Here is a 25,226-nt window from a genome sequence, read left to right as displayed (position 1 = left end):
AAGAATCCCTTTCTATGCAGTCCCCAAGGACTGGTCATACAATCATAACCTTTGCTAAAAGACCTCTAGGGAGGAGGAGGCCACTCCATTTCTAGACAGCTCTAATTGTCAGGAAGAATCTCTTTACTTGCTGCTAGAGTCTGCCTGTCTACAATTTTTCCCTGTGGTGCCTAGTTTTGATCTCTGGGACCCAGGAGAACAAGTCTAACCACAAGACAACTTTTCCATCACTCAAAGGCACCAAGCAAGCTTCTCTGACATCTTCTTTTATCCAGGTTGAGAATTTCCAGTTCCTTTAACTGATCTTCATCTGGGGTGAATGGAATGTCTTATTATCCTGATTGCTTTCCTCTGCACTTGGCCAACCATCAACATCCTCCCAAAAATATGATGCCAGTTACTTGGGACTGATAGAGGAGACTCACTGATGGTTTGAAGAACTGATTAATTTTACAGGTAGAGGTAGATTTTCCTAAAGAAAAGTGCTCCAGATAAAATGGAATGTCCTTTGTGTTTATCATGGTAGATGACCAGAACAAGGAGAATAATGGTAACTAGCATTTATCAAATGCTTTGAGATTTAAATGTTCTTTATACTTGCTATCTCATCACTTTTTCATCATTAAAGAGCTAGATAAATGCTAGCCAATATTAATTATTGTTGTTGTTATTCTTTGTGTCAAATCAGATTTCACTTTTAAATTAAGAGATTGTATGTCTTAATGGGGACAAAAGATATATTTGAAGTCAGAATTGCTGGATCTTAGCTTTGCTGCTTTCAACTTATAAGACCTTGAGGAAGGTAATCTCTCTCTCTGGACTTCAATTTCCTCCTTGTTAAAGTGAGGGGAATGGACAAAATGGCCTCTAAGTTTCTTATTCTTCTTATCCAATAATTACCCAGGACAGCCTGCCTAGCTGATGTCCCCCCCCTCAACCTTTCTCCTCTAGCCACGCTGTTTACATTCACATGGCTTGGATAAGAAAGCAGAAGCCAACTCTATTCCCTTCACTGAGATGGAGGACCTCTAGGTCTTATGGCCACTGCCACCTGAAATCCTTGAGGCCATACCATCCGGCCTATTTCTTTTTTTCTTTGTCCTGCATTTCCCTGGGTCTTTCATCTTAACTATCTAACTTAGGTTAGTGCTTCTGGACTTCTCCATCTGCCCCAGAGCTTAAATTTCTTTTATGTGTTGACTCCCCCAAATAGAGTGTGAGCTCCTTGAAAGTAAGGACTGGTATACTTTCTATTTGTATTCCAAATATTAAGAACCATCCTTACCACATAAGTGCTTTTCATTCATGCATCCATTGATGGGTCTCTTAAACCATGATTGGCTGATTCTAAGGATTTCTTTTTCTAATGTACAATACTTTTAGTTAGTAACAAATTTTTAGTTAATGGGAAGCTGTTAATGTCCATGGTTTGTTCATAGTGAACCTATATGGGAGGGGAGAACAGGTGAGGACACAAAGTTATTGCTCCCTTTGTCTCCAATGCCCAGATGACTTGGACTGCCTGGCCTCAGATATCACAGTGGAGAAGAATCATCCTCTCATCTCAGAGAAATAAAAATATAAGAGGTTGCTATGGAATACTGAAAAGAGAACTGGATTTGAAATCTGAGAATTCTAGGTTTGACTACCAGCTCTACTTTCCTTATCTGTAAAATGGGACAATTGGACCAGATGATCTTTAAGATGCCTTCTTTTTCTAAATCTATGATCCTAGGAGTCAGCTGGATCCATCGAGTCAATTGAACAAACATTTATTGTGCATCCACTACGTGCAAACACCTTGCCAGGAGCTAGAGCTCCAAAGAAACAAAGCAAGAGTCCCTTTCCCCAAGGAACTGATGGTTCATGCAGGTATTTATTTTTCTTTTAATGGGTGCATCTAGATAAAATTCAGCTTCTGTGAAAAGGATTTTTTTTTTGGTGTTGGGAAGAAAAATAATAATTTACTCAAATGATTAAATAAAATTAAAAAATAGACTTTATTTAGAAATGAAGACAAGTGAAATGTGCAAATGTTTTTTTTCCTTTCTGTTTATGAAATAATACACAGAGACTCAAATAAACATCCCATAAAAATATCTTTTAGGATTTTTGTAAATTTTTTTCTCTCTCCCTTTTTCTTTTTTAAACCTAGCATTTCTATTAAACAGTCATTCATAGAGCTGAGGTTAAAAGCAATGGATATGGATCAGAGTAGCCTAAGATATAAAAATACAATATGAAATGACCAGTTGGCATCTTTCAATGAAGGAAATAAAAGTTACTTCCACACACCAATTCTCTTGAGAATAAGGCACTCTACAGGAATAGTAAGACAACAAAAAATTGGAGAAAAATAGGCAACAAAATTACAATTTTCACCACATCTGCCATTAATATCTGAAAAATGGTATAATATGTAGAGACAAAAGTGCCACCCTTGTCCTTTCCTAACCAAGTCTATGTAGACCTGTACCAGTCTGGGAACAAAAGCTGAGCAAATTGTATATCTCTGGACCATATCTCATGCTTGAGAATATCAACGGACATTCACTAAGATCAATTATGGGCTTTGAAAAGAAAATGTAAGTCACTTTTGTACTTCAAAGTTCATGCAAACTAGGAAATCTCACTCAGTTTCTGAGTATAAATATTTTATGATCAGAGCTCTAAAACTTCTCAGTGTTTTAAACTCCAAAATGTTGAAAAATGACTTGAAAGGCGAGAAGAGGGTGGGCAAAGAAAGGGGAGGGGTGCTTCCTTTGAAAATGGAATAATTCCCTGATGAATAAACGGCTTCTTCTATGAAACACTTGGAGAATCTTAGTATCAGAGACATGAGGGGTAGAAAAGAGGACTGGGTCAAACCAGAGACTCTCCAACATCTGTGCAGGATTAGTCCCTGGGGTAGATTTCCTAGTACTTTGATATTCAACTGAATATCATCAATGGAGTTTTTAGAATGACAATGGGGTGAATGGGGGTGGTAGTGTTGGTACAGATTGCTTAAAAATAAATCATGCTCTTTGAAAATATCTACTCGTTCAAGCCCACAAAACGTCTCTCAACAGCCAACAAATTCACAATGAAAAATGGCAAAATATTTAACAACATACACAGCGTGCACAGAATATAAGGCTTTATTTAGCCTCCATCTTGCCAGATTTCAAGTCTGAGATTTTGCTAGCATGCTAGTGTTGGATTTCAGGAGACCTGGATTCAAATACCTCCTTTGCCACTAACTAACTGTGTGACTCAAGGTAAAACACTTAAGCTCTTTGAGTCCCACAGTCCCCATTTGGGTAATGTATTCCATAGATAGTGAGTGAAAAAAAATTTGTCAGGATACCTCCTCTTACTATAATAATACTCCTTTTTACTTTAATGATCTTTCTTCCATTGCAGACTTAGAAGAGTATATGTGTGTGTGTATTTGTATGTGTATGTATATGTGTATATGTATAGACACATGAGAGAAATGATGACTAATAACCAATAATTTGGGGGAGAATCAGAATATTCCTCTTCTTCTAAAGTCTTGATTTAAAAAAAAAGTTCAGTTTCTTGAAGGACATTGCTGATAATGAGATTAATTTAATTTCTTTGTTCAAGACCCCACCCTGGTGGACTAGCCTTCTGCTCAGGCTTGGGTGGGGCATATGTTCTTCGAATAGATTGCCCAAGGCTGGGGGTGGTCCGGGTATATAGATGTAAGTCTCTCTGTCCAAGGGTGACATGATATCACTCTCAGTTCCTCACTGAGCACTTTTCTTTGAAGGGTATGTAAACTGTGAGAACACTGCCATAATTGTCCTTAGTCTAAAAGAGATGGCCATATGACCATCCCTTTATTAATAATACAGTGTCCTTATTAATAAAATGATTAAATTACCCAGAAACTATGTCTCTCAAAACTTTTGAATCATCACACTCACATACACACAAATGTGCATGTATATATATATATATGTGTGTGTGTATACATACACATATGTACATACACATATATACACACATGCACATATATACATGCACACACATACATGCATATATGTCTTTGGTTGTAGTTGTTCGTGCCTTACCTTGAATAAACTTATCACCAGGAAACTCATCAACACAGAGATTGCTTCAGCTTGGCTACTCATAGCTTATTAGTACCATCAGTTGTTTCTGAGGGTACTGATTAGGGGGCTGGAAGGTGGAGCAAAAAATTCATCCCATAGCCTCCTTTTACAGAAGGCTCAAAATCCCAGCCATCTCTTCATTTGCCACCAACTCCTTTGCTTGGTTTCAACTCCATCATCATCTTCATCATGCTCCCATTGCCCTCAGGTATTCCCATTTTCAGATTCCTTTTGTGTGCTGTCTTCCCCCGTTAGATTGTAAGCACCTTAAGGTAGGCAATGTCTTTCTTCTTTTCCTATTTGTATCCCTAACCCATTGCCTGGCACTTAGTAGGCCACTTAATAAATGTTTATCATATCTCATCTCAGGTTGAGGTTATCATTGAAGAAAGTTAAGAATTCTCAGAGACAGAGATGATGAGATAAGATAATCTCTAAATGACAACTATTTATTGGCTATTTGACACGAGCAATCACTGCACTGAATATTATTTTAGCTAAAACTCAACAAAATTATTCATTTCAGTAAAAAACCAAACAAACAAACTGTATTTGGCACCACATAGAAAACAAACTACAACATTTGAATGGATGATTTTGCCCATTCCAGCTGTTTTGATGCCACACAAATGTAGCCAAATGCTTAAGAGCAAAGAAAAGTGGAAAGGGGAAAGCAAGCAAGCGAACAAAGGGAACCACTCTAGGGCATGCATTACTGGAAAGTGATAGAAAGGTTCATTGGAGAAAATCTTACAAATCTTTCAGTCTATTATTTCATCTAACTAAACTAAACATTAACACTAGTTTCTAAGGGAAAGTAGGAACTTTTCCTTAGAGGTTCTCAGGCTCAGAAAAGGAAGATAGACTGAATGGTGTACTGATGACTTCCTTCCATCCCTGGGAGACATATATTATAACAATCAAGTTCATTGCCTAGAAAGAAACAAATGAGGACCAAGATGTTGCTTCTGAATGAAGCCCTAGCAAGGGACTCAACCGGAACATGAGGGTCAATACTGACACTTTAGTGGGGTATGTTTAGTTTGTTTTGGGGTAGATGGTTAGGCTTAGAGTGAGGAAACCTACTGTGGAGATCCTTCTCTGACATAGCCTCTATACAGCCATGAAGAAGTCACCTAGCCTGAACAGTTGGGGCTCAAAGCTATAATCAAACAGTTGGATTAAGGCTTCGAGGTACTAATTGATTGAACAACTTAAGCATATCTCTAATCATTTATTATTAAATAGTTACATTCTTACTCTTAGAAAGGGGTATCTTTGGAAGGTACTTTCTCTATGCCTCAGCTTTCTGATCAGTAAAACTTATCTGTTAAAAGGATGGATCTATTTGTGGAATGGAGGCAGCATAACTAGAGATTACAAGTGACAATGTATATGCCAGGCTCAAGCCAGTTTCTCCACCCACCACAACTGTCAATTGCTGCTTCTCTCTTTTATTTATACATTCGTTTGTTTATTTATTTATTGGTGAATCCCTTGATGTTAATATTATTTCTGTCCTTATTTGTAATAGCATTATTTCTCTGAAGTCTTTAACAGTTTCCCACTTACGGAAAAATTTCATATTGCACGGCGCATTGTTAGATTAAAAAAAAGTAAATTTATATAATTCATTTTTTTAAAGGAACTTACAGTGGTTGGATGTAGGGAAGCAGTAATGGCAACTAAGTTGGAGGTACGTCTCCTGATGACTCAATTAAGATATTATTTCCATGCTCTAAATCACTATTGATTAAAGAAATGTAAATAAAAACAACTCTGAGGCACCACATCACACCTATCAGACTGGCCAACATGACAAAACAGGAAAATGATAAATGCTGGAGAAGATGTGGGAAAATTGGAACACTAATGCATTGTTGGTGGAGTTGTGAACTGTTCTGGAGAGCAAATTGGAACTATTCACAAAGGACTATAAAACTGTGCATACGCTTTGACTCAGCAATACCACTTCTAGGTCTGTAACCCCAAAAGATCATACAAATGGGAAAAAGATCCACATGTACAAAAATATTTATAGCAGTTCTTTTTGTGGTGGCAAGGAATGGAAATTGAGGGGATGCCCATCATTTGGGGAATGGTTGAACAAGTTGTGATATATGAATGTAATGGAATACTATTGTGCTATAAGAAATGATGAACAGGCTGACTTCAGAAAAACCTGGAAAGACTTGAATGAGCTGATGCTGAGTGAAGTGAGCAGAACCAGGAGAACATTGTACACAGTAACAGCCACATTGTGTGAGGACTAACTTTGATAGACTTATCTCTTCTTAGCAATGCAAGGATACAAGACAACTCCAAAGGACTCATGATGCAAAATGCTGTCTACATCCAGAAAAAGAACTATGAAGTCTAAATGCACATTGAAGCTTATTATTTTTTTTTCTCTCTATCCTTTATTCTTTTTTTTTACTTGTTTTTTTCCTTCTTGTGGTTTCTACCATTCGTTCTTATTCTTCTGTACAACATGACTAATGTGAAAATAGGTTCAATATGTGCATGCCATCTTGGGTGGAGGACGGGGAGAGATGGGGAGAAAATTTGGAACTCAAAATCTTACAGGAGTGAATGTTGAAAACTAAAAATAAATAAATTAAAAAAACCAAAATGATAGATTGGAAAATGAATTTAAAATTCCTTGGGTTTCTTAGGCACATCAGTGCCTTAAGTAATTGGTCAAATCTACAGACTGTGTTAGCTTGGGCAGTGTGTCCAAGGCCTTTCAATAAAGTACGTACTCAGTCCAGAACTCTATAAGACATTTACAAATAGTGATCACCATGTGACTCTTGCAGTCATGCAAAAAACTCATCATTGGCATTAATGGCAGGGTACAAATAAAAATCATTGCAACACAGGTAAAACATAGAAATTCCAAGTAGCAAATTGAGCCTGACATTTATGTTACGTGTTATTAGAAAATGGTTCAGATAGGACAGAGACATAACTGAAATGGAAACTATTTACCTGTAGAGAAGTTATGTGTATATATAGTTCCTTGAAGCAAAATGAATGAATGAATGAAGAAAGAAAGAAACAAAGCATTGTCAAGCTCACTCTGTGCAGGCACTCTGCTAAGCACTGGGTATACAAATACCAAAGGTTTGACCAGTCTCTGACTTTGAAGAGCTTATGGAGACAATAGAGCTTAGAGACAGTGAATGTGAGCAGACTGTAGTTGTTTTCTCTATCTGTATACCTAGCCCTTGATACCATGCCCAACACATAGTCAGCACTATGATTATTGTTAGATCTATTAAGAGAGTAGTGTTGGGGTGAGTGGGGGAGTTCAGGAAAATTACAGAGATGGAGAGTGGAGTCTTAGAACAAAATTGATGGATTCTTTTTTTAGCAATGGTCTTGTTTATTTGATTACTCTTCATAGACTCAGAGGTGAAAATTAGGGAGGGAAGTCATGCTTTCCCAGCATGGCATGAAGCTGGCCAGGGGACACCATGTTGGAAATCCTGAGCTGGCTACAAAATGGTAAAGTCTTACCAATCAGAAGGCCAGGAAGAAGCTGGGCTATCAGCTTGGAGGTGGAGGCTGGAATATAGGCATTTATCTCACTCATAAGGTTGGGTAAGAAAAAGAATACATCCTCAATCTTAAAGCATTATTGAAATATGAATTATTATTATTATTATTATATCTCAAACACATAGCCACGTAGTCACAATTAGACCCATTTTTCTTTGAAAGTCAGAAATTTCTTAAATCATATCTGACAATATGGTATTCATGAAAACAAATGCAGAGGTTGGGTCCTATCTGGGAAAGCCACATTTGCATGAGCTCAGATTTACAATGAATATACATTTTCTGGCATGTTTTATGGAACCAGATGGCTCAAGTTGGTCTTTTATTTGTCAGGCTCAAAGTGAAATGCTCTGAGACTTAATGAATCCCTTCTTCCTACTCCCCTCTATCACTTCCCCCATCCCTCTGAGCTTTCCTCTCTCAAATGCTTGACAATTTCCTGATCTAATGTAGGCTTGAGAGAAGGCAGGAAAATCAATACAAAGCTACTGATGTTAATAAACTATGCTATAGCCATTTCTGGATCCAAGGAGGCAAACCACTTCCCTCCTTGTTGGAGAGATGAAGAGACATTTAGAAAGTTTGGGAAATTGATGAGAGGGGGGATCACTTCAGTCAGCCAATTCAGAAACCTTCTGATGCCAACATTTATTGAGAATCCACTTGACAGCTAGCTCTCTCCCAGATATTAGGAGGAGTTGCAAGTGAAATACCAGACACAATCCTCAAAAATTTTGCAATACCAATCCATCATGTTAAGTTGCAAGTATACATAACATTTGAGAAGAAGCCACAGATAATTCAGCTCTTCCAATACAATGCAGATTTTTGTTCTGAATGACAACAGGGCAAGGATTTTTGTTTTGTTTTTGTCTTCACATGCTACTACGTTGATTTTTAAAATGTTTTCATATTAAACAGGGTGATTCCTCCCTTCTACCTCTTAGTAATCCTTGTTCTTTCAAGACTTAGGTCAAGCATCCCCTTCTTCATGAAGCCTTTCCTGGTCTTCCCCTTCCTTTGCTGCCCAGTGGCTAGAGCCCTCCCTCCCAATATCACCTTGTATTCACTTTGTAAATATTTTGCATATGCTTATTTATATTTATGGCTATATTCTGTATACATTTATACAAATATTAGAAGACATCCCTCAATAGAATAAAAGTTCATGGAGGGCAGGGGCTCTCATTTTTGTCTTTGCTTTCTCAGTACCTAAGAGAGTGTGGCATGCAGCAGATGTTTAGTTAATGCTTGTTGGTTCATTGATTATTTGGTTAAAATATCATATAAAGGTCTTCTCAAGTGAGAAAGTGAGATAGAAATAAAACTTCAGATGGCAAGTAAAAAGATTAATGTCAAATTTACTCAGCACCCACAAATCACAAATGGTAAAAAATCATACCATGAAGCGAAGGTAGCCAAATGAAGTTTGAGGTAATAACGTTTCTATATAATAAGCATTGTTTTCCAGAAGTAGGCATTACCATTAAAAAAAAAAAATCGGAAACAAACTGTGTAGAGCAAGACCCAGAGTAAGCTACTGGAAAGTAATGCTGAACATCCATGCAGGATACTGACCTTTACCCCACACAAACTAGTCAGACTTTTCATCATGGTTTTGAGTGAACCCTGGGTTTTCAAGGATTATAACCAAAGACACAAGCTCTGGCAAATCTTACCAACTGGAAGAGTTTACGGTAAGCATTCAACAACAGATAACTTCTTCTTCTTCTTTTTTTAATACCAAGGACCAGTCTAACTAAATTAAGAGAAGCTTGTTACCATAGGATGGTCACCAGAGAAGAAAATCTTTCAGGCAAAGGAATTTATGATGGCTTTTTATTAAGATTCAGAAAGTTTGATACCTGCATTGGTGGAAGGAATAACATACTAGAGACATACTGGGTCCTTGAAACACAGAAGAAAGGGAGCATTGCCCCCCACAGCCAAACATATGGCTGAAATAAAGCTTATCAACCCTGATAAGAGAGATTCAGGAATGACTGTGGAGTTGGCAGTTACCTCTCAATTTCCCAGAGTGATCTTTCCCACTTTTTGCCTTAATTCTTCTCCAGTCCCTCTACTTCTTTCTCTTCTGAGGACTATACTCACTCTGGCAGACACCAGAGTCTGACTACTCATTAGTGGCTTTGGGGCCATTTAGAATTGCAGTTGAGAAGTAAAATTTATGGATTATATATTTTAAGCTATAAACTTTTGGACGCTAGCAGTTAAACAATTCAATTCCATTTTGAATTGTATTTAGTTTTACTGGTACTGTGTTATGTTCAGTTAGGTGCTTACTGCTCGCTCTCATATATTTTTCTTTGGAGGGAGTACGGGAAGGAGTCTAGACCTGTGATTTACTTGGAATTAGGAACTCTTGATGAGGAAACTCTTCTCCATTCATGCAGATCAATCAATCAGCCAGCATTTGTTAAATACTAAATCTGGATATTGTCACACCAACAGCATTTATTTGTATATCAAAAGCTAGATGTGCTGGCTTTGGCTGGTCTGTGCCTTTGAATTAAAGGGCATACCACTGAAGGCAGTGCCACGTTTTCAGCCTCGCCCGTGGTTTGCTAGTCTTTCTTGATTCCATAACCCCATGTCCATCAACCTCCATCAACACAGACCATTATGTCATCGAAGCAGTAAGACAGAGAGACACCTTTCAGTTACTAGCTTTCAATGAGAAATACTAACTAGAGATAAGGTCTCCTTACTACAGGCAGGAACAGGGACTCAGGGTTCTTCATGCTTAGCAGTTCATAGCATTGGACACAATCTATAGAGTAGACCAATGTCAATGCTCAATTTTGGACATGGAAGGTTTAAGAGCACAGTCATTCCCATTATTAGGGGGATGTCATGACTTTGGAGGAGACTCAGAGCTTATTGAGCTGTAAGTTTCTCAGATATCTGGCAACAGAGTTATTTCTAGTTCTTTCACGAAACCACAAGGTTGACTTCTTAAAATATTTTGAGCAAGGCTAGATCATACATCTGTACACACAAATATACAAACTTAGATGCACATGTGAGCATTTATGCTATATGTATACACACATATATGAGCACACACAGATATATGCATACATATACATATACATACATGCATATATGTGTGTATGTATGTCTGTGTGTGGGTATGTGTGTGTGTGTGTACACACACACATACCCACACACAGAGACATATCCTGGATCAGACAAAACTGTATTCACAAAACACATGAAAGCATTCATTCATTCATTTCTTTTAAAAGGAATCCAATCTCCCAGAAGCCTATGTAAAACAAAACAAACGGGCAGCTAGGTGGCACAGCAGACAGAACTGCAGCCTTGGACTCACAAGGGCCTGAGTTCAAATCCGGTCTCAGACACTTGACACTTACTACCTGTGTGACCCTGGGCAAGTCACTTAACCCCAATTGCCTCACAAAAACAAAACAAAACAGAAAAACAAACCTATGCAGGTGATGATGTTAACTGCAAACTCTGGTTAGGTAGGAACATTTACAGGGACCGGGCATATTCTCGAGAGAGAAGGAAAGTGTAAATATTGGAAGGGAGGAATAGAAATGAGCAGAGAAAGAGAAAAAGAAGAGAAGGATTACCAGGTTGGTTGAAAGAGAGAAAAAGAATCAGGGCTCATGAATAATAGAATATGGACCCCAAAACATTCTAAATATAATCAAATGGGAATTAGGGGTGCCACCCACATATCTCTTCCATTCTTTCATTTATTCAACAAGCATATGTTTTTTTCCTGTCTGCAAGAAAGAAAGTTTTGCTGATCTGAGAAATTTACTTCTTGAAGATGATTTATTATAATCAAAATATGATTTATGGTTGTGGTTTGTCTTCGTTCTCAAAGAGGACCGTGATATCAGGGATATGATTACATGACTTGCAGTTGACTTTGATTTGAGTGAGAGAGGGCTGTGCAAAGTCACTAGTCTCACTCTCTCCTCTAGAAAGCCATCTGGAATGGCCAGATATAGATTGGGACTACTGGAAATGGCCCAGGATGCAGTGGGAGACCCTGGCCCTTTAAGTTAAGGTCTTTTCAGGTTCTCACTCTGAGTGAGGTAATGCCCATTCAGTGAATAGGCATTTTTGAGAAGTAAGTCAAGTGATGGCCCCTTTAATTAAAAAAAAAAATCAAACATGGAGGGAAAGATCTTTAGGATTGCTGGCCAAAAGAGAAACAGTTATCATTTACATTCTTGATATATAGATATAGAATAATGGGATCTATCATTCCTACCTATCAACAATCAAATATTTATTAGGTACCTACTAAATACCAGGACCTGTGTTAGGTTTTGAGAATAAAAGTGCAAAGAATGAAACAGTCCCTATTCACAAAAAGCTTACATTCTATAATGCTGAATATTATTATCCCTATGAACCTAATGTTGGCATACTCTGAAAATGGTCATCATAATGTTTGTGTAGCCGATGACATAAAAAACATTACATTTCTGCAGCCTAGTTGCAGTTTAAAGTCTTAGACCACAATTGGAATAGTTAGAGGTATTTACTAACTTTAATTTCTGCTCTTGGAGAATGATAGTCATTTCAATGACAGCCACTTTATTTGCAAATGAAGAGAATTTTGTTTTCCCACAGAGTCCATTACAATAGTTTTCTATTTTCTTTCCACTTCCTTGTTGAGGTTAGAGCTGTGGATCATGCACACTCATCCCCCAAGGGAACTCCAATCATGATAACTGGCTACCTGCTGCTCCAGCAGACATAGCTGCCAACTCCTGACAGTCTCATTTTCCTGTACTAGGTTCTCCATCTACACGTCCTTTCACAGCTTTGAAATCTGTGAGCCCTGCCTTATGATATAAATGGTATTTTATATACTCATTGACCTTTGTATTTTACCCTTGGAAGCTATTTAATAAGTAAACAACAGGCCTTTTCTTACCATTACCAACAAGGGTCTCAGAGCAAATATATAAAGGTGTTAGAAGCAACCATGCAAAAAAGCAGCCCATCTCTCACTTTGGGGAAAAGAGGGAGCAGGGGAGGACTTTATTTATTTCTTAGAAAAGACATGGTTTCTTCATTCTCCCAATGATTAATGATTCCTCCTCTCCACTTTCTGTTAAGTTACTTCCTATTTACTTGTCTGAGTAGAGTGTAAACCACTCGAAGGCAAGAACTATTTTTTCCTTTCCTTTTTTTTCTCTTTTCTGTATTCCTATAACCCAGCAGTGTGGCTGGTATACATTAGCACCTACTACATGCTTGTCAAATGATTTTGTATTTAGGCTCTGTGCACACATTCTTTTTATTTTCCTCTCAGTAGAATATAAGCCCCTTGAGGGCAGGGACTGTTTTGTTTCTGTCTTTAAAAACCCAACCCCTAGTGCTGTATCAGGTGTGTATTAGACACAACAAATGTTTATTGAATTGAGTTGATCCAGCACCTTAGTAGTTGAACATCCCTATAGACATCTGTGTTTTCTTTGACCCTCTATCATATTCTTCTATTCCTGTCACCTTCTTACTCTGGATGTCCTGCAATGAATCTCTCTCCCCACCAAGGGGGTTGGGGGAGAGAGAGTAGAAATTAGAGTTCTACTAAGACTGGGAATAGCTGAATATCAAGAGAACTATGGCAGGACAATTTATTGGAGAGTGGTCTATTCCATTTTCTCATATCTCATGTTCCACATTTGGAACAAGATTTATCCTATTGACAGAAACATTTGCTCATGGGCAGAACTCAGCTACAAGAGGAAAGACAGGGTCATCTCCCATAAAGCTGTCTTCCTGCATGCTCAGCTCATCAATACACGTCCTTCCGTGTACAGAGTTTGCCTTTGTGATGCCTGGCAAGGCTGCAGGGATCCTTTGAAAAACAAATCTTTCAAGAGTTTTCCCCAACAACCCCTGGAGTATCAGAGACCCTCACCCTTAGCTTTTGGATGAGGCTTACAAACAGCACTCGGGGTCTTCCTCCTTCTGTTCAGCTACATGATTCATTACGGTACCAAAAAATGTCTGGGGTGAAAAAAGCCAACAACTAATGATCCTTCTTTTTGTCCTGAAAACATGGAGATCAATACATAGGACATGTAACATTTACGGTGCACCATGCTTTTCTTTCCCTCGAGAGACAGGGAGAAACAACTTCACTGTCTCTTTCTGCTGAGGGCTGAACACAGGCATGATTGACATACTTGCCTCACTGTCTGAGAGGAGATACATAGAAATATGGTCTCCTGTGACTTTCTGTCTCATCTAGACCTGAGCTTATAAGAAGCTTAGCCTCTGGTAAGGACATTCAGCTTCATTTATTCGTGTTCAAGAGTGAACTGGTCTGGTGCCCCTCTGGGAGGCAGAAATGGGCATTAATGGCCCATGATGCTTTCATTAAAAATGACAGCAAGAATGAACAAAATAAAGAAATTATGAAGAAATAGGAAAGGGAGCCAAGGGAGAAGAACCATAGCCCAAAAAGTAAGATTCACAAAATTCCATGCCAATTCCTTTAACCTGCCAGAAATTCAACTGCAAGATCAAAAATCAATCATCGTTAACCCTGGAAAGACTGGCTAATCTTTCCTAATACATACCAGCTCACTGTGGGAGCCTCTGCAATTAAAGGTGGGCAGGGTTATTTGCCCTTGTTAATATCCTCAAGCTCCAGGATTTCTGGACTGAATTTCAGAGTGAGGTCAAAGCAATAAATTGAGCTGATTTTCCATTTATCCCAATTACAGGGATGCTGGGAAGATAATTTGCAGACTCTGATTGTCATTCACAAAAGTACACAGGAAAACTTGATTGCCTCTAATGTCTTTCAAAAGGAATAATGATGGCCGAATTAACAGAAATCAAGATGATACAATACTTGCCAAATGACTGAGGTACAGTTTAGCTTAGAAATGCAGAATAGCAACAGACAGGAATTTCGGAACACTTTAAGGTTTGCAAAGTGCTTTCCATATATTATATCATTTTTTTTTCCTCACAACTCTGGAAGATTATGTGCTATCATGTTCATACATATTTTACAGATGAGGAAACTGAGGCAGAGAGAGGACAAGTGACTTGTCCAGGGTTAGATAGCTAGTGAGTATCTGAGGCAGGATTCAAACTCAGATCTTCCTAACTCCATGTCCAGCATTTTATCCACCATGTCTGCTAGCTGTAGAAATGGCATGGTAAGATAGAATCATATGAAGTGAATATAATTCATACTCAACTTGTCTCCAATCTGATTACAAGCATGGTTGTATTATTATAAAAAAATGATGACTGTTTAGCCAATCACAGGAGGGAATTCAGATGTGATCCAGTCCAACTGGTCTGAAAAGGATTCCCAAACCTAATACGAAGACCTGTAATGGTGGAAAAACCATTACTGCCCCTCCCCCACCCTACCACCCAAGGTATCTAAACCATATAGCATCTAAACCATCCTCTCTGAAACTTTTTTCTTAGTCATAGATGAAGAGTTAGGGAGTCTTACACGTTCATCTCCCTTATTTTACAGATTGGGAAACTAGAGTCCTAGAGAAGTGAAATTATTTGCCCAAGATTATAGAGATGATAAAGGGTAGAGCTAGGTTCTGAACCCATTTCCTCAGGTTCTAGATCCAATCCTTTTTTATTGCATCATTCTGCTTCCACCTTTGCTTCTAGTTCTGGCCTCTGGATCCCAGGACCAGAGACATTGAGTGGGAAGGACCCTCTGAAGCCATTGAGTTCCTCCCTTTCATTTTACAGTTGAGGCACTGGGGCCCAGAGAGGTTTAGCAATGCTGTTGACCTACTAATAGTAAGTAGCAGAGGGTATCTTAAAACATAGGTTTCCCAGATCCAAATCCAATGTTCTTTCAACTAACTTCAGGAGTCCAAGTTCTACCCTCTGGAAGAAATTGTTATTTATCATATTTTTATTCAAATACACAGACTACTGAACCACAATATCATAAGACTGGACAGTGCTTAATTTTCTCCTGAGGATCTGTTTGAGTAACCTCCCCTGCTTATGATCATTACATGTATATGAACAATGCCGAGATCTCTGCAAAACCACAATCCTCTCAACTGCGAGCCAGGAAATTTTCATCAAACAGAGCATTACTAGGTTTTTGTTTTTTTTAAAATAACAATTCTATCAAGCATTTTAGTTGTAAGGCAGGTCAGTCCAATTATAATTGGATCCAATTAGCACACCCCTGAGCAATGGCACTCATTCCCTTAAGCACAGGGCACTCAACTAGGTCGGGGAAATTAGTTTCTTCAATGGAAAACACCAAAGGCACCACTTCCAAACTGATGTTTGTCTCTTCATGACATCTCACTCTCAGGTTGCAGGATGGGTAAAGAGTTTTCCTAATAGGTGGGACTTTGGAGACCTGTTACTTTATCCATCTATAGTAATAGCAAGAAAAGCTATCATTTACATCACTCTGCAAAGCCCTTTAAAATATATCAACTCATTTAATCTTTGATTTTTGGAGGTAGGTGCTACTATTATTCCAATTTTACCAATGAGGAAATTGAGGCAGAGTGCCAAATGATTTGCCCAGGATCGTTGCACTAGGAAGTCTCTGAGGCTGCATTTGAATACAGATTTTCTTAACTCCAGGTCCAATGCTCTGTCTACCGTGCTTTAACAACAACCTTTAAAATACACACACACACACACACACACACACAGATTCCTTGAATATTGTGCCAGAGGCAATTAATGCCATCCGTTCCAATTAGGTCTATGTATTATTTTATATGTTTTTTTAAATTTTTTTTCCCAGATTTTATTTCCATCGAGAAAATATCTTGAAATTATGCTGTACCTTGTATTATCTACAACAGTTGGGCTTCCAAATTAAGGCATCCATAGAAATAGCCAAACAAATGTTTGAGCCCTGAAGATGAACAATATCATATACTTAATTCAATTATGTCATGTGGTATAAGGTCAAATCTCTTAAGACTGTGATAATTAGGTCTAATTATTTTCCCCCATATGCTCCCTCAAGGTAGGTCTCACTGAGTAAATCAACACCGCAGATAGCCAGGTCCTTGCTATTCACCATGTTTCCATTGGGTGTAGCTATACTATTAGACAGGTTTCTATTGCAGCCTAGCCATCCGTATGAGAAAGATGTTCACATGTTTAAGGCCTGAGCAAGTTTCTTTGTCTCTACTAGTAAATGGCTTGTGTTAATTGCATATTATCAGGGAGAAACATATTCAGTTCTATTAGTGAGATAGAAGCTACTTCCCTGATTCCTTTTGGAAAAGGAGTCTAGAAAATGTAGTCACATGTTGAAACCTGTCTCCTCCATGATGCTCATTCCTATGTACCAATTTTATAGTTATGTAAATGAGCGATATAGCTGTCACTGTTTGGGTTGGGCTGTTCTAGATGCTTCTATGTACATAAACATATACCAAATAAAGTTCAGTAGAAGTCATAAACTTGGGGTAAACTATCCTAATAAATAAGCACCTATTCTCATCAGCCAGCTCTTCGCTTAAGCCTGGGTTGAGCAAGATTTAAGACAGGGTCAGTCTCTCTGCTACAAAACTAAGCTTTTGGAAATTGAAAGAGGCCCCATCATTTGGGGGAATGGCTGAAAGAATCATGCTCTAAGGAGGTATATTACTGTGCCATAAGAGAAGATGAAAGGAGTGGGTTCAGAGAAACCAGGGAAGACCAGTATGAATTGGTACAGAGTGAAGTGAGCAGAACCAGGAGGACAGCATTGTAAAGACAAGCAACTTTGAAAGAGATAAGGATTCTGATCAATTCACTGATCAGCTATTATTCCAAAGGACTTACGATGAACTAGGCTCCTTGCCCACATCCTAAACAACAGGTGGTAGATTCAAGATGCAGAATAAGACATACATTTTTGGACATGGCCAATGTGGGAATTTGTTTTACTTGACTACACAGATTTATTACAAAGGTTTTGTTTTTCCTTCAATTTGTACAGTGGGAGAGAGAGAGAGAGAAAATAAATGCTTTTTAATTGAAAAGTAAAATAAAATGACGAACAAAATGTTGGGGGGAGAGGTGCCTTTTACTCTACTAATATGTGTATGTCTCTATGGGGAACAGGATGAAGGGGCTTCCTCTCTGATGGAGATCTGCAAATAGAGGTTGGATATCCACTTGTTTGCAATGATTGAGGGGAGGGTCTTATTCCAGGAAGGTGTTACACCATTCTGAGATTTTGAAATTACATAGCTAATTTGCAATGAAAAAACAGAGAAAGAATACTGGGTAGCTGCAGATTTCCTGAGTATCCTGTAGCATGTTAATTAGTGATTGTCGGAGATGAAAGATAGAAGGAAACTTAGAGGTTATATGCTCGTCTTCTCATTTTGAAGAGGAGGCAAACTGAGGTCTGGAGAGGATCATAGGATTACTGATTGAGAACTGAAGGGACCTTAGAGGTCATCTAGTCCAACTCTCATTTTGGAGGTAAGGGTAAACTAAGTCACATAAATAAAGGCAAAGTAACTTGGCCTAAACCACATATGTGGAAGAGCCAGGCTATAAACCCAGGTCCTCTAATGGCCAAACCAAACCTCTTTCCATTGCACCAGATAACTTATTTAGGATTTTCACACCCCAATTTTTGTGAGGTCTTAATAGCTTTTTGTCTTCTGAGCAAAAAGTAGTGGGCAGAGTACTGGGTCCAGAGCTGGGAAGACCTGAGTAAAAATCCAGCCTCAGATGCTTCCTAGTTGTGTGACCCTGAGCAAGTCTGCCTCACTTTCCTCAACTTCAAAATAGGGATGATAATAATAATACCTACTTGTAAAACTTTCTTTGGTTTTAGCTCAGTGCCTGGCACATAGCAAGCTCTATAGAAATATTTTTTTTATTATTATTATTCTAAAAACCCTCTAAAGTATATTGAATGAAGGGCTTCATCTAGACAGCCTTTCTTCCAGCTCTGAATATATGATTAAGTGATTCTCTGCTCTCTGAAATGTCTACACCACACCTCCACTCAAATAGTTCTCTTCAGTTTGACAGTTTCCTTTGTGCTTAACATCCATACGTACACACACACACACACACACACACACACACACACACAGACGCCTGAAGGGGCAACAGAACAGAAGATATAAAAGGTAATGGGATGGGAAAATGTTCAGAAAGATATTGGGAGTACCACTGTATATGGGACATGAACAAATCAGCTCAAGATTCTTTAGAGAGCTATTTTTCTAATCTACTGATGATAAGCCTTCTTAGTGTATGTAGTCCATGAACCAACTTAAAAATGCACCAGAAAGTATGAATACAATTTTCAACTATATCCTTGAGGAGAAAAGAACTTATGAGTATCAAATGGTAATGCCAAATTAACACTCCACTGTGGTTTCTTACTATGTTCCAAAGCACAGATAATCATGATCTTGTATGATAATCCTCAAGTTTCAAACAAGAATTTGATGGGAAATCCTGAAAAATTTATCAATTGGAAACTGTTACCAGTATCTACTGTATTCAATAAGAGCATGTCATTCTTTCTTCCATATCTACTCTCTCTCTCTAAATATATATATGTACATATATAACATACACATATGTACTATATATACACAAATATATGTATTTTTCTTATTTGTTTTAAAATTATTTAAAATTATTTTTAAAATTTATTATTATTAACTTTATTATTTAAAATTATTTAAAATTGATGGAAAATCACAGAATGCTTGTGATTGTGAAGGGAAAGACACAAAACTCTCCTGGGCATAGTTACCAAAGGTTTTCAGATATGTTTTTTTCCTGATGAAATAATCAAACATTCTACTTTTGGCTACCTTCCAGTGATCTGCCATATCTTCAATCTAAGTTGTAGAATACCCCAATCTGCAAGTCACTTTCCACAGTTAGCTAACATAGCCACTTACCTGGTACTCCTGGTGGTGTTTTCAGGTATTTCCCATTAAAATGTTGAATTACCACTTCACATTTTTCAGTCGACTCCATCCTAGGAAAGAAGGGAAAAGAAAAGATGAACAAGCTTCCTCCAATGTTGTTTGGGAGCTGCAGCATCCATGTAAAAATGTGAACAGAGTAGAAGGCACCACATGTCATCCACCAAATGGCTAAGCTAGACAGCAGGAGGACACATTGAGATTACGGACTTGAACTTGAAGGAAATTTCAATCTGACTCGCTCATTTTCTAGATCAGGGACCAAAGACCAGAGAGTTTAATTTGCATGCTCACAGTCACACAAGCATTGAGAGGCAGAATTGAATTTGAACCCAGGCCCTCTAGGTACTCAGAAGAAGGTGATCACTGAGAGCTGGGGCAGCTTGGGGAAGGCTTTGGGAAACTTTCAAATTCAGAAAAATTAGGAAATGTTAAAACTAAGAAAATTTATAGGAACTATAAAATTCATTTAATAAAATACACTGGAGTCAGAATACCTTATAAAACCATTATAATTATCCAGATATAATCTTGACCCGTGAAAAAACTCAAGAATTGTATGTGGGAAGGGGAAAGGAACAAGCATTTATATAGCACCTACTATGTGCCAGGCACTATGCTAATATTATTTTACAAATATTATCTCATTTGGTCTTCAAAGCAACCCTGCAAGGTAGGTGCTTTGAGAATGCCCATTTTACAGTGGGGAAAACTGAGGCATACAGAAGTTAGGTGACTTGCTCAGTGTCACATAGCTAGCAAGTGTTGAAGTAGGAATTGACCTCACGTAGGTATCTAAGATAGAATTTCAAACAAAGTCTCCTCTGACTCTGAATCCAGGGTGTTAGACTATGATACACTGCCTCGTGCCTTATGGTGTCTGTTATACGTGGTAGGTAATTGATACGTGGAGGTGATTTTATTGAAACTGAGGGCACTTTAGAGAGGGGTAGGAATCTAAGCATGGGTGTGCTGGAACCATTAAAATTTAAGTGTGTGCATTTACAACTTAAAAATTGGCAAATATTTCAAATCAGGGCTTGAGTAATTTTTAAAAAATTTTTAGACTTAAAGTAAGAGAGAAAGTGTCAATAATGGAAATTAAACTGAAAAGTCTGTGATTTATACATTTTTTTTCCCTCAAACTCCACTGTTCAGCATTATCCGAACAGCCCTGGGTATAAGCAGAATCTAGAGCTAAGAGCTAACATGCAGATGAGTAGCGTAATTTGGCCAGAACAGAGGGTTTTTCTGGGTATAGTAGAAAATAGGAAAAGATAGAAAAGTAGGGATCAATCTGTAAAAGGCCTTGAATGCTATACTAAGAAGTTTACATTTTATCCGATAGCAGGAATTTATGAGCTTTGTTCCTTGAGAAATAGTGGATCACTGAAGGTTCAATTAGGAATGTGTCTATTTTGAGGAAGTGAAGCTATTTTCTCATTCTGTATTAAGTAGTTTAATCTGTTTCAAAGATTTATGTCAGGATGGACTATCCTCTGTAAGTATATATTTTTTGAACCAGTGCAAACTTTAAATCATCACTTCTGAAATAAAATGTATGAGACAAATCTGACAGTAATTGGTACATAGTTATTTCTTCGGCTTGGGCACTAGAACTGCCCAAGTATCACTATAATGACCTTTTGGGTAAATGCATGGCATTTTTAAAAGAAAAAAAAGGCTTAAAAACGAATAATACTCAGTTTAGGTTAAGGATTTTTCCTTTAAGAATCAGTTTAATGTTCTCTTTTCTCATTTCAAATTCCTACAAAGATAGGGAGTAAGGAAACTGCCGATGTGTAATGCAGCAAAGCTGGCTGCTTAGAGAACAGTTATCATGGGTAGAATGAGGATAGCAAGAATCAAAGCCAGAAATACTCAGGAGATGAAATTCAAGTCTGCAACCAGGAATAAAAGCTACGGTCTCACGTCTGCAAAACAACCCCAAAACATTCTGCTTCTGGAGGCTTCTTAATGATCATTCTCTTTGGCTAACGCTATCACTCATACTTTTCCCTGAGAATATATGGATTTAGCTTGTCTCTAATTTTCTCTATAGGATCATCAGTTCCCTTGCAAGTACTAAGTTAAGAGGGTGTGGTATAAAGAATAAGTTTCTTGTACATAATAAAGAATACAGATTAGTCTCATAACCTACCCCATAGACAATTAAGAAAAAAAAACTTTCTTACAGACTCCAGTTCCTGTTCCTTTCAGGGACCTATACTGATGCCATACCTTAATATGATCATAGGGCTACACCATAAACTTCTCCTTCCTAGCAGATGAAAAATGTAAGTTGCTAGGTATTCTAATAACCCATTCTTCTCATGGGCCTCTGCCTTCCCAGGGACCTCTATTGTCTTCCCCGACTTATGACTCCATGGGTGAGTCTCCCCCAATGAATAAATAACTGATGAGTCACTTCTAGAGAGTTGGGCCCTCTCTCTCACTCAGATGTGTATAATTGACATGATTCACAATATAGGTGAAGGGTAAGACCCAGCTTTGATCATCAGCATGTCTGATCTGTGCTTCTCAACTGGGTCCCATAAACAGCTACTACTGAGCACGGTCCAAGACCTCTGCTGCCTGGTCCTCCATCACTCTTGCTACGATGGATATTCTTTTAGTTCCCAACTTGAAAGATCTCCTTTGTTTGCTCCATGTACCTTTCTGACACGCTTCTGCATAATCCGCAGAAATTCTCTTTCTTTCTCTGGTCTGCACGTAGCTTGGTGTTGTATGGTTTCCTACTTCTGTCCAAGGTTAATCAGCACTGCTGCTTTCATTGCTACCATGCGCCTCAGGAAAATGTTCTTTATAGAAAGTTCTTACAATGACACAGCCAGAACCATTATGCTTCTGGGGGAGTTAAGAAATTTCCAGCTTTCTTGTTAGTCTGGTGCACAACTCTACCCTGCCCTCAAAGGGTTTCCAAAAGGTCTGTGTAGACATCTGATGCCTCAACCAAAAGTCCACAATCCTCACTAATATCTGAATGATGGCAAATGCATTGATCTCTTCTGTCCTCTAAGCAGCAAGTTCCTGATCAGAATCTCCATTTGAGGAATTGCTCATGCCAGAAATACCTTTTTCTAACCTGACTCCATGCCTGACTCTCTAGACTTTGCCTCTGTCCCAGCAACTTCTTCACATTAGAGATTTCACTAATCCTGTGAAGGATAGCTATTTCCACAACCCTGTCACAATGATAAAGACTAATGTCCTCATTATATACATACATATATATATATATATGTATGTATATACACACACACACACAGAATAACTGATGAGCAAGGTCAATAAGAAATATTAATGTCACAAGGAGGCAAATTTGGCCTAATAAGCATTATTGAGAATTGGTAGGTTAGGACAGTCTCTATGAAAGGAATATGACTCTGGAAATGTATACTTTTCAAAAGAAACAAGGTAAGTAGAATGGAAAGATCATTGTATATTTACAATGTATAGTTGCTTTTGTTGCTTTTTCTTTTTCTTTTTTCTTCTTTTTAATAAGGGGTGACTTTCAGGAAGGAAAGGATACAGGGGATAATTTAGGTGATGTAAAAACAAAAGATATTAAAGGAAGCTCTATTTTGGAAAAGATATACTTACTGGAGGACATTCATGAAAGAGAAAGGAGAAGCAGGGTAAAGAGTATTTGGGTTAAGATCAGTGGAGACAGAAAGAAAAAAAAAACATTGTTGATCAACTAAGAAAAAAAAGCATTTATTAATCCTAGTATGTGCCAGACACTGTGCCAGGTGTTAAGGATTCAAAGATAGGCTGCCATATATACCAGGAAATGTACACAAGGTGATCGAAGTGTATGCAAAGTTGCAAAGATCAAGAAAGGCTAATGTAGAAATTGGTGTTTGAGCTCCTAAGAGGCATAGGTGGGGTGGGAGCATTCCAGGCATGGGGGTTCGATGGTTAATATGACAGTATGGAGTTGGAAAATGGAATGTCAGATATGAGGATCTTGATAAGAAGGCCATATAGACTGGGCTATAACGTATGGGAAGGGGATGAATGTTTAATAAGTCATAAAAGTAGGCTTTCATAGGTGTATGCCATAGACCGCCTGTGCAGAAAGAAGGAAATAGACGAGGAACATAGAAGGAAAGATCACAAACCTAATATGGAAACATGATATAGAAGTGATGAGAGATCTGTTATGTGGATATATGCCTGAGCAATCTCTCTTTCCCTCCCTCCCTCCCTCCTCCTGGGTGTATACATATGTCAAACATAAAATGATTAATAATTTCTTGGCTTGCCTAAATGATCATTCCATCCTTCAAAAGGTTAATGGAATTTCCTACCCTGGGTCTTATTTTTACTAATAAGGAGGAACTAAATGTCGGGGGCATAAATCATGGGGATCTTGAGGCGAGGGGGTGGTGGTGGAAGTATTCTAACAGAATTTGTGATACAGGAGAAAAAAAGCCACACATTCTTACACACACTAATTTTTGGTAGAATAGATCTTTCATGGACTCAAACTCTATAAAGGAAATTAGCATAGGGTACCCAGGAAGCATTCAAACATGAAATACTAAAACTACAAAGAGAAAAAAAATCCTATAAGAAGAATAACAGAGACTTGACAAAAGAGAGCATGTGACTCTGCAGGAAATTCATCGACCAACTTGGATTTGGGAAAATGTACAAATATATGGAAGTAGATACAGTTGATATTAAGTTTAAGGTCAACAACAAAAAAGCGGCTTTGCTCTTGTCTTTCCTTTTTTGTGCTATATTGGGGAAAGAGTAGAGTAAAATATAATACCAGACAACTTCTCAAGGTGGAAGGGATTATGATAATTAATGAGAAAGAGAAGAAGGAGATACTTAGTCCTACTTTGGAATGGACTGAACCAAATAGCTAATAGGAAGGCACAACCCAATATGAGTAGTGTGATAGTGGGAAAGTGCCTTGATGTTCTCGAAGTATTCAAGCCAACATACCAAAGGTCAGCAGAAGGGATTGTTGATTCACTGGCAGTGATTTTATAAGAAGATCATTGAGAATGGGAAAGATGTGATAACATTGGACAAAGTCAGTTTCCTAGAGGAGTCTGTCAAATATAGCCCAGAGAACTTGATGTCAATTCCTGACAAAATTCTAGAAGTAGTTCTTTCTTTTTTAAGTGAGGCAATTGGGGTTAAGTAACTTGCCCAGAGTCACACAGCTAGAAAGTATTATTGTGTGTCTGAGGCTGGATTTGAACTCAGATCCTCCTGACTCGAGGGTCGGTGCTCTATCCACTGCGCTACCTAGCTACCTCTAGAATTAGTTTTTAAAGACATGGTTAGTGAATATCTTGAGAAAGAAAGGGTGATCACAAGACTGGCATTTCACCATCAATAGCAGGTCATGGTTGAAACTCTTTGGTGCTAGTTAAAGAATTAAACATGTGATCAATGGAAGAAACTATAAGTAGGATTTAGAAATAATAGAAAATCACAGGCACAACCTATTTTTACTCTGGTTCTAGGTAAGGACTCTATTTAATCAGACCTACTGGGAAAATGGAAAAACGCTTAGGAAGAAATTAGATTTTAACCAGCAATT

General features: G+C 38.1%; 1 protein-coding gene across 7 annotated transcripts in view; it reads right to left on the bottom strand.

Moving 5' to 3' along the window:
• The window catches only part of RBMS3 (RNA binding motif single stranded interacting protein 3), a 1,414,112-nt gene that overhangs the window by 257,188 nt on the left and 1,131,698 nt on the right, over window positions 1-25,226 (bottom strand). For all 7 annotated transcript variants that reach the window (XM_027871985.1, XM_027871990.1, XM_027871986.1 and 4 more), the window contains one exon: window positions 19,613-19,692. In XM_027871985.1, coding sequence (XP_027727786.1) covers window positions 19,613-19,692 — 80 coding nt within the window. The remainder of the gene's footprint in view (window positions 1-19,612; window positions 19,693-25,226) is intronic.

This window comes from Vombatus ursinus, unplaced genomic scaffold (assembly GCF_900497805.2).
Source record: "Vombatus ursinus unplaced genomic scaffold, bare-nosed wombat genome assembly UNPS02014799.1, whole genome shotgun sequence".
Classification (NCBI taxonomy): domain Eukaryota; kingdom Metazoa; phylum Chordata; class Mammalia; order Diprotodontia; family Vombatidae; genus Vombatus; species Vombatus ursinus.
This window is presented reverse-complemented; position numbering and strand designations above follow the sequence as displayed.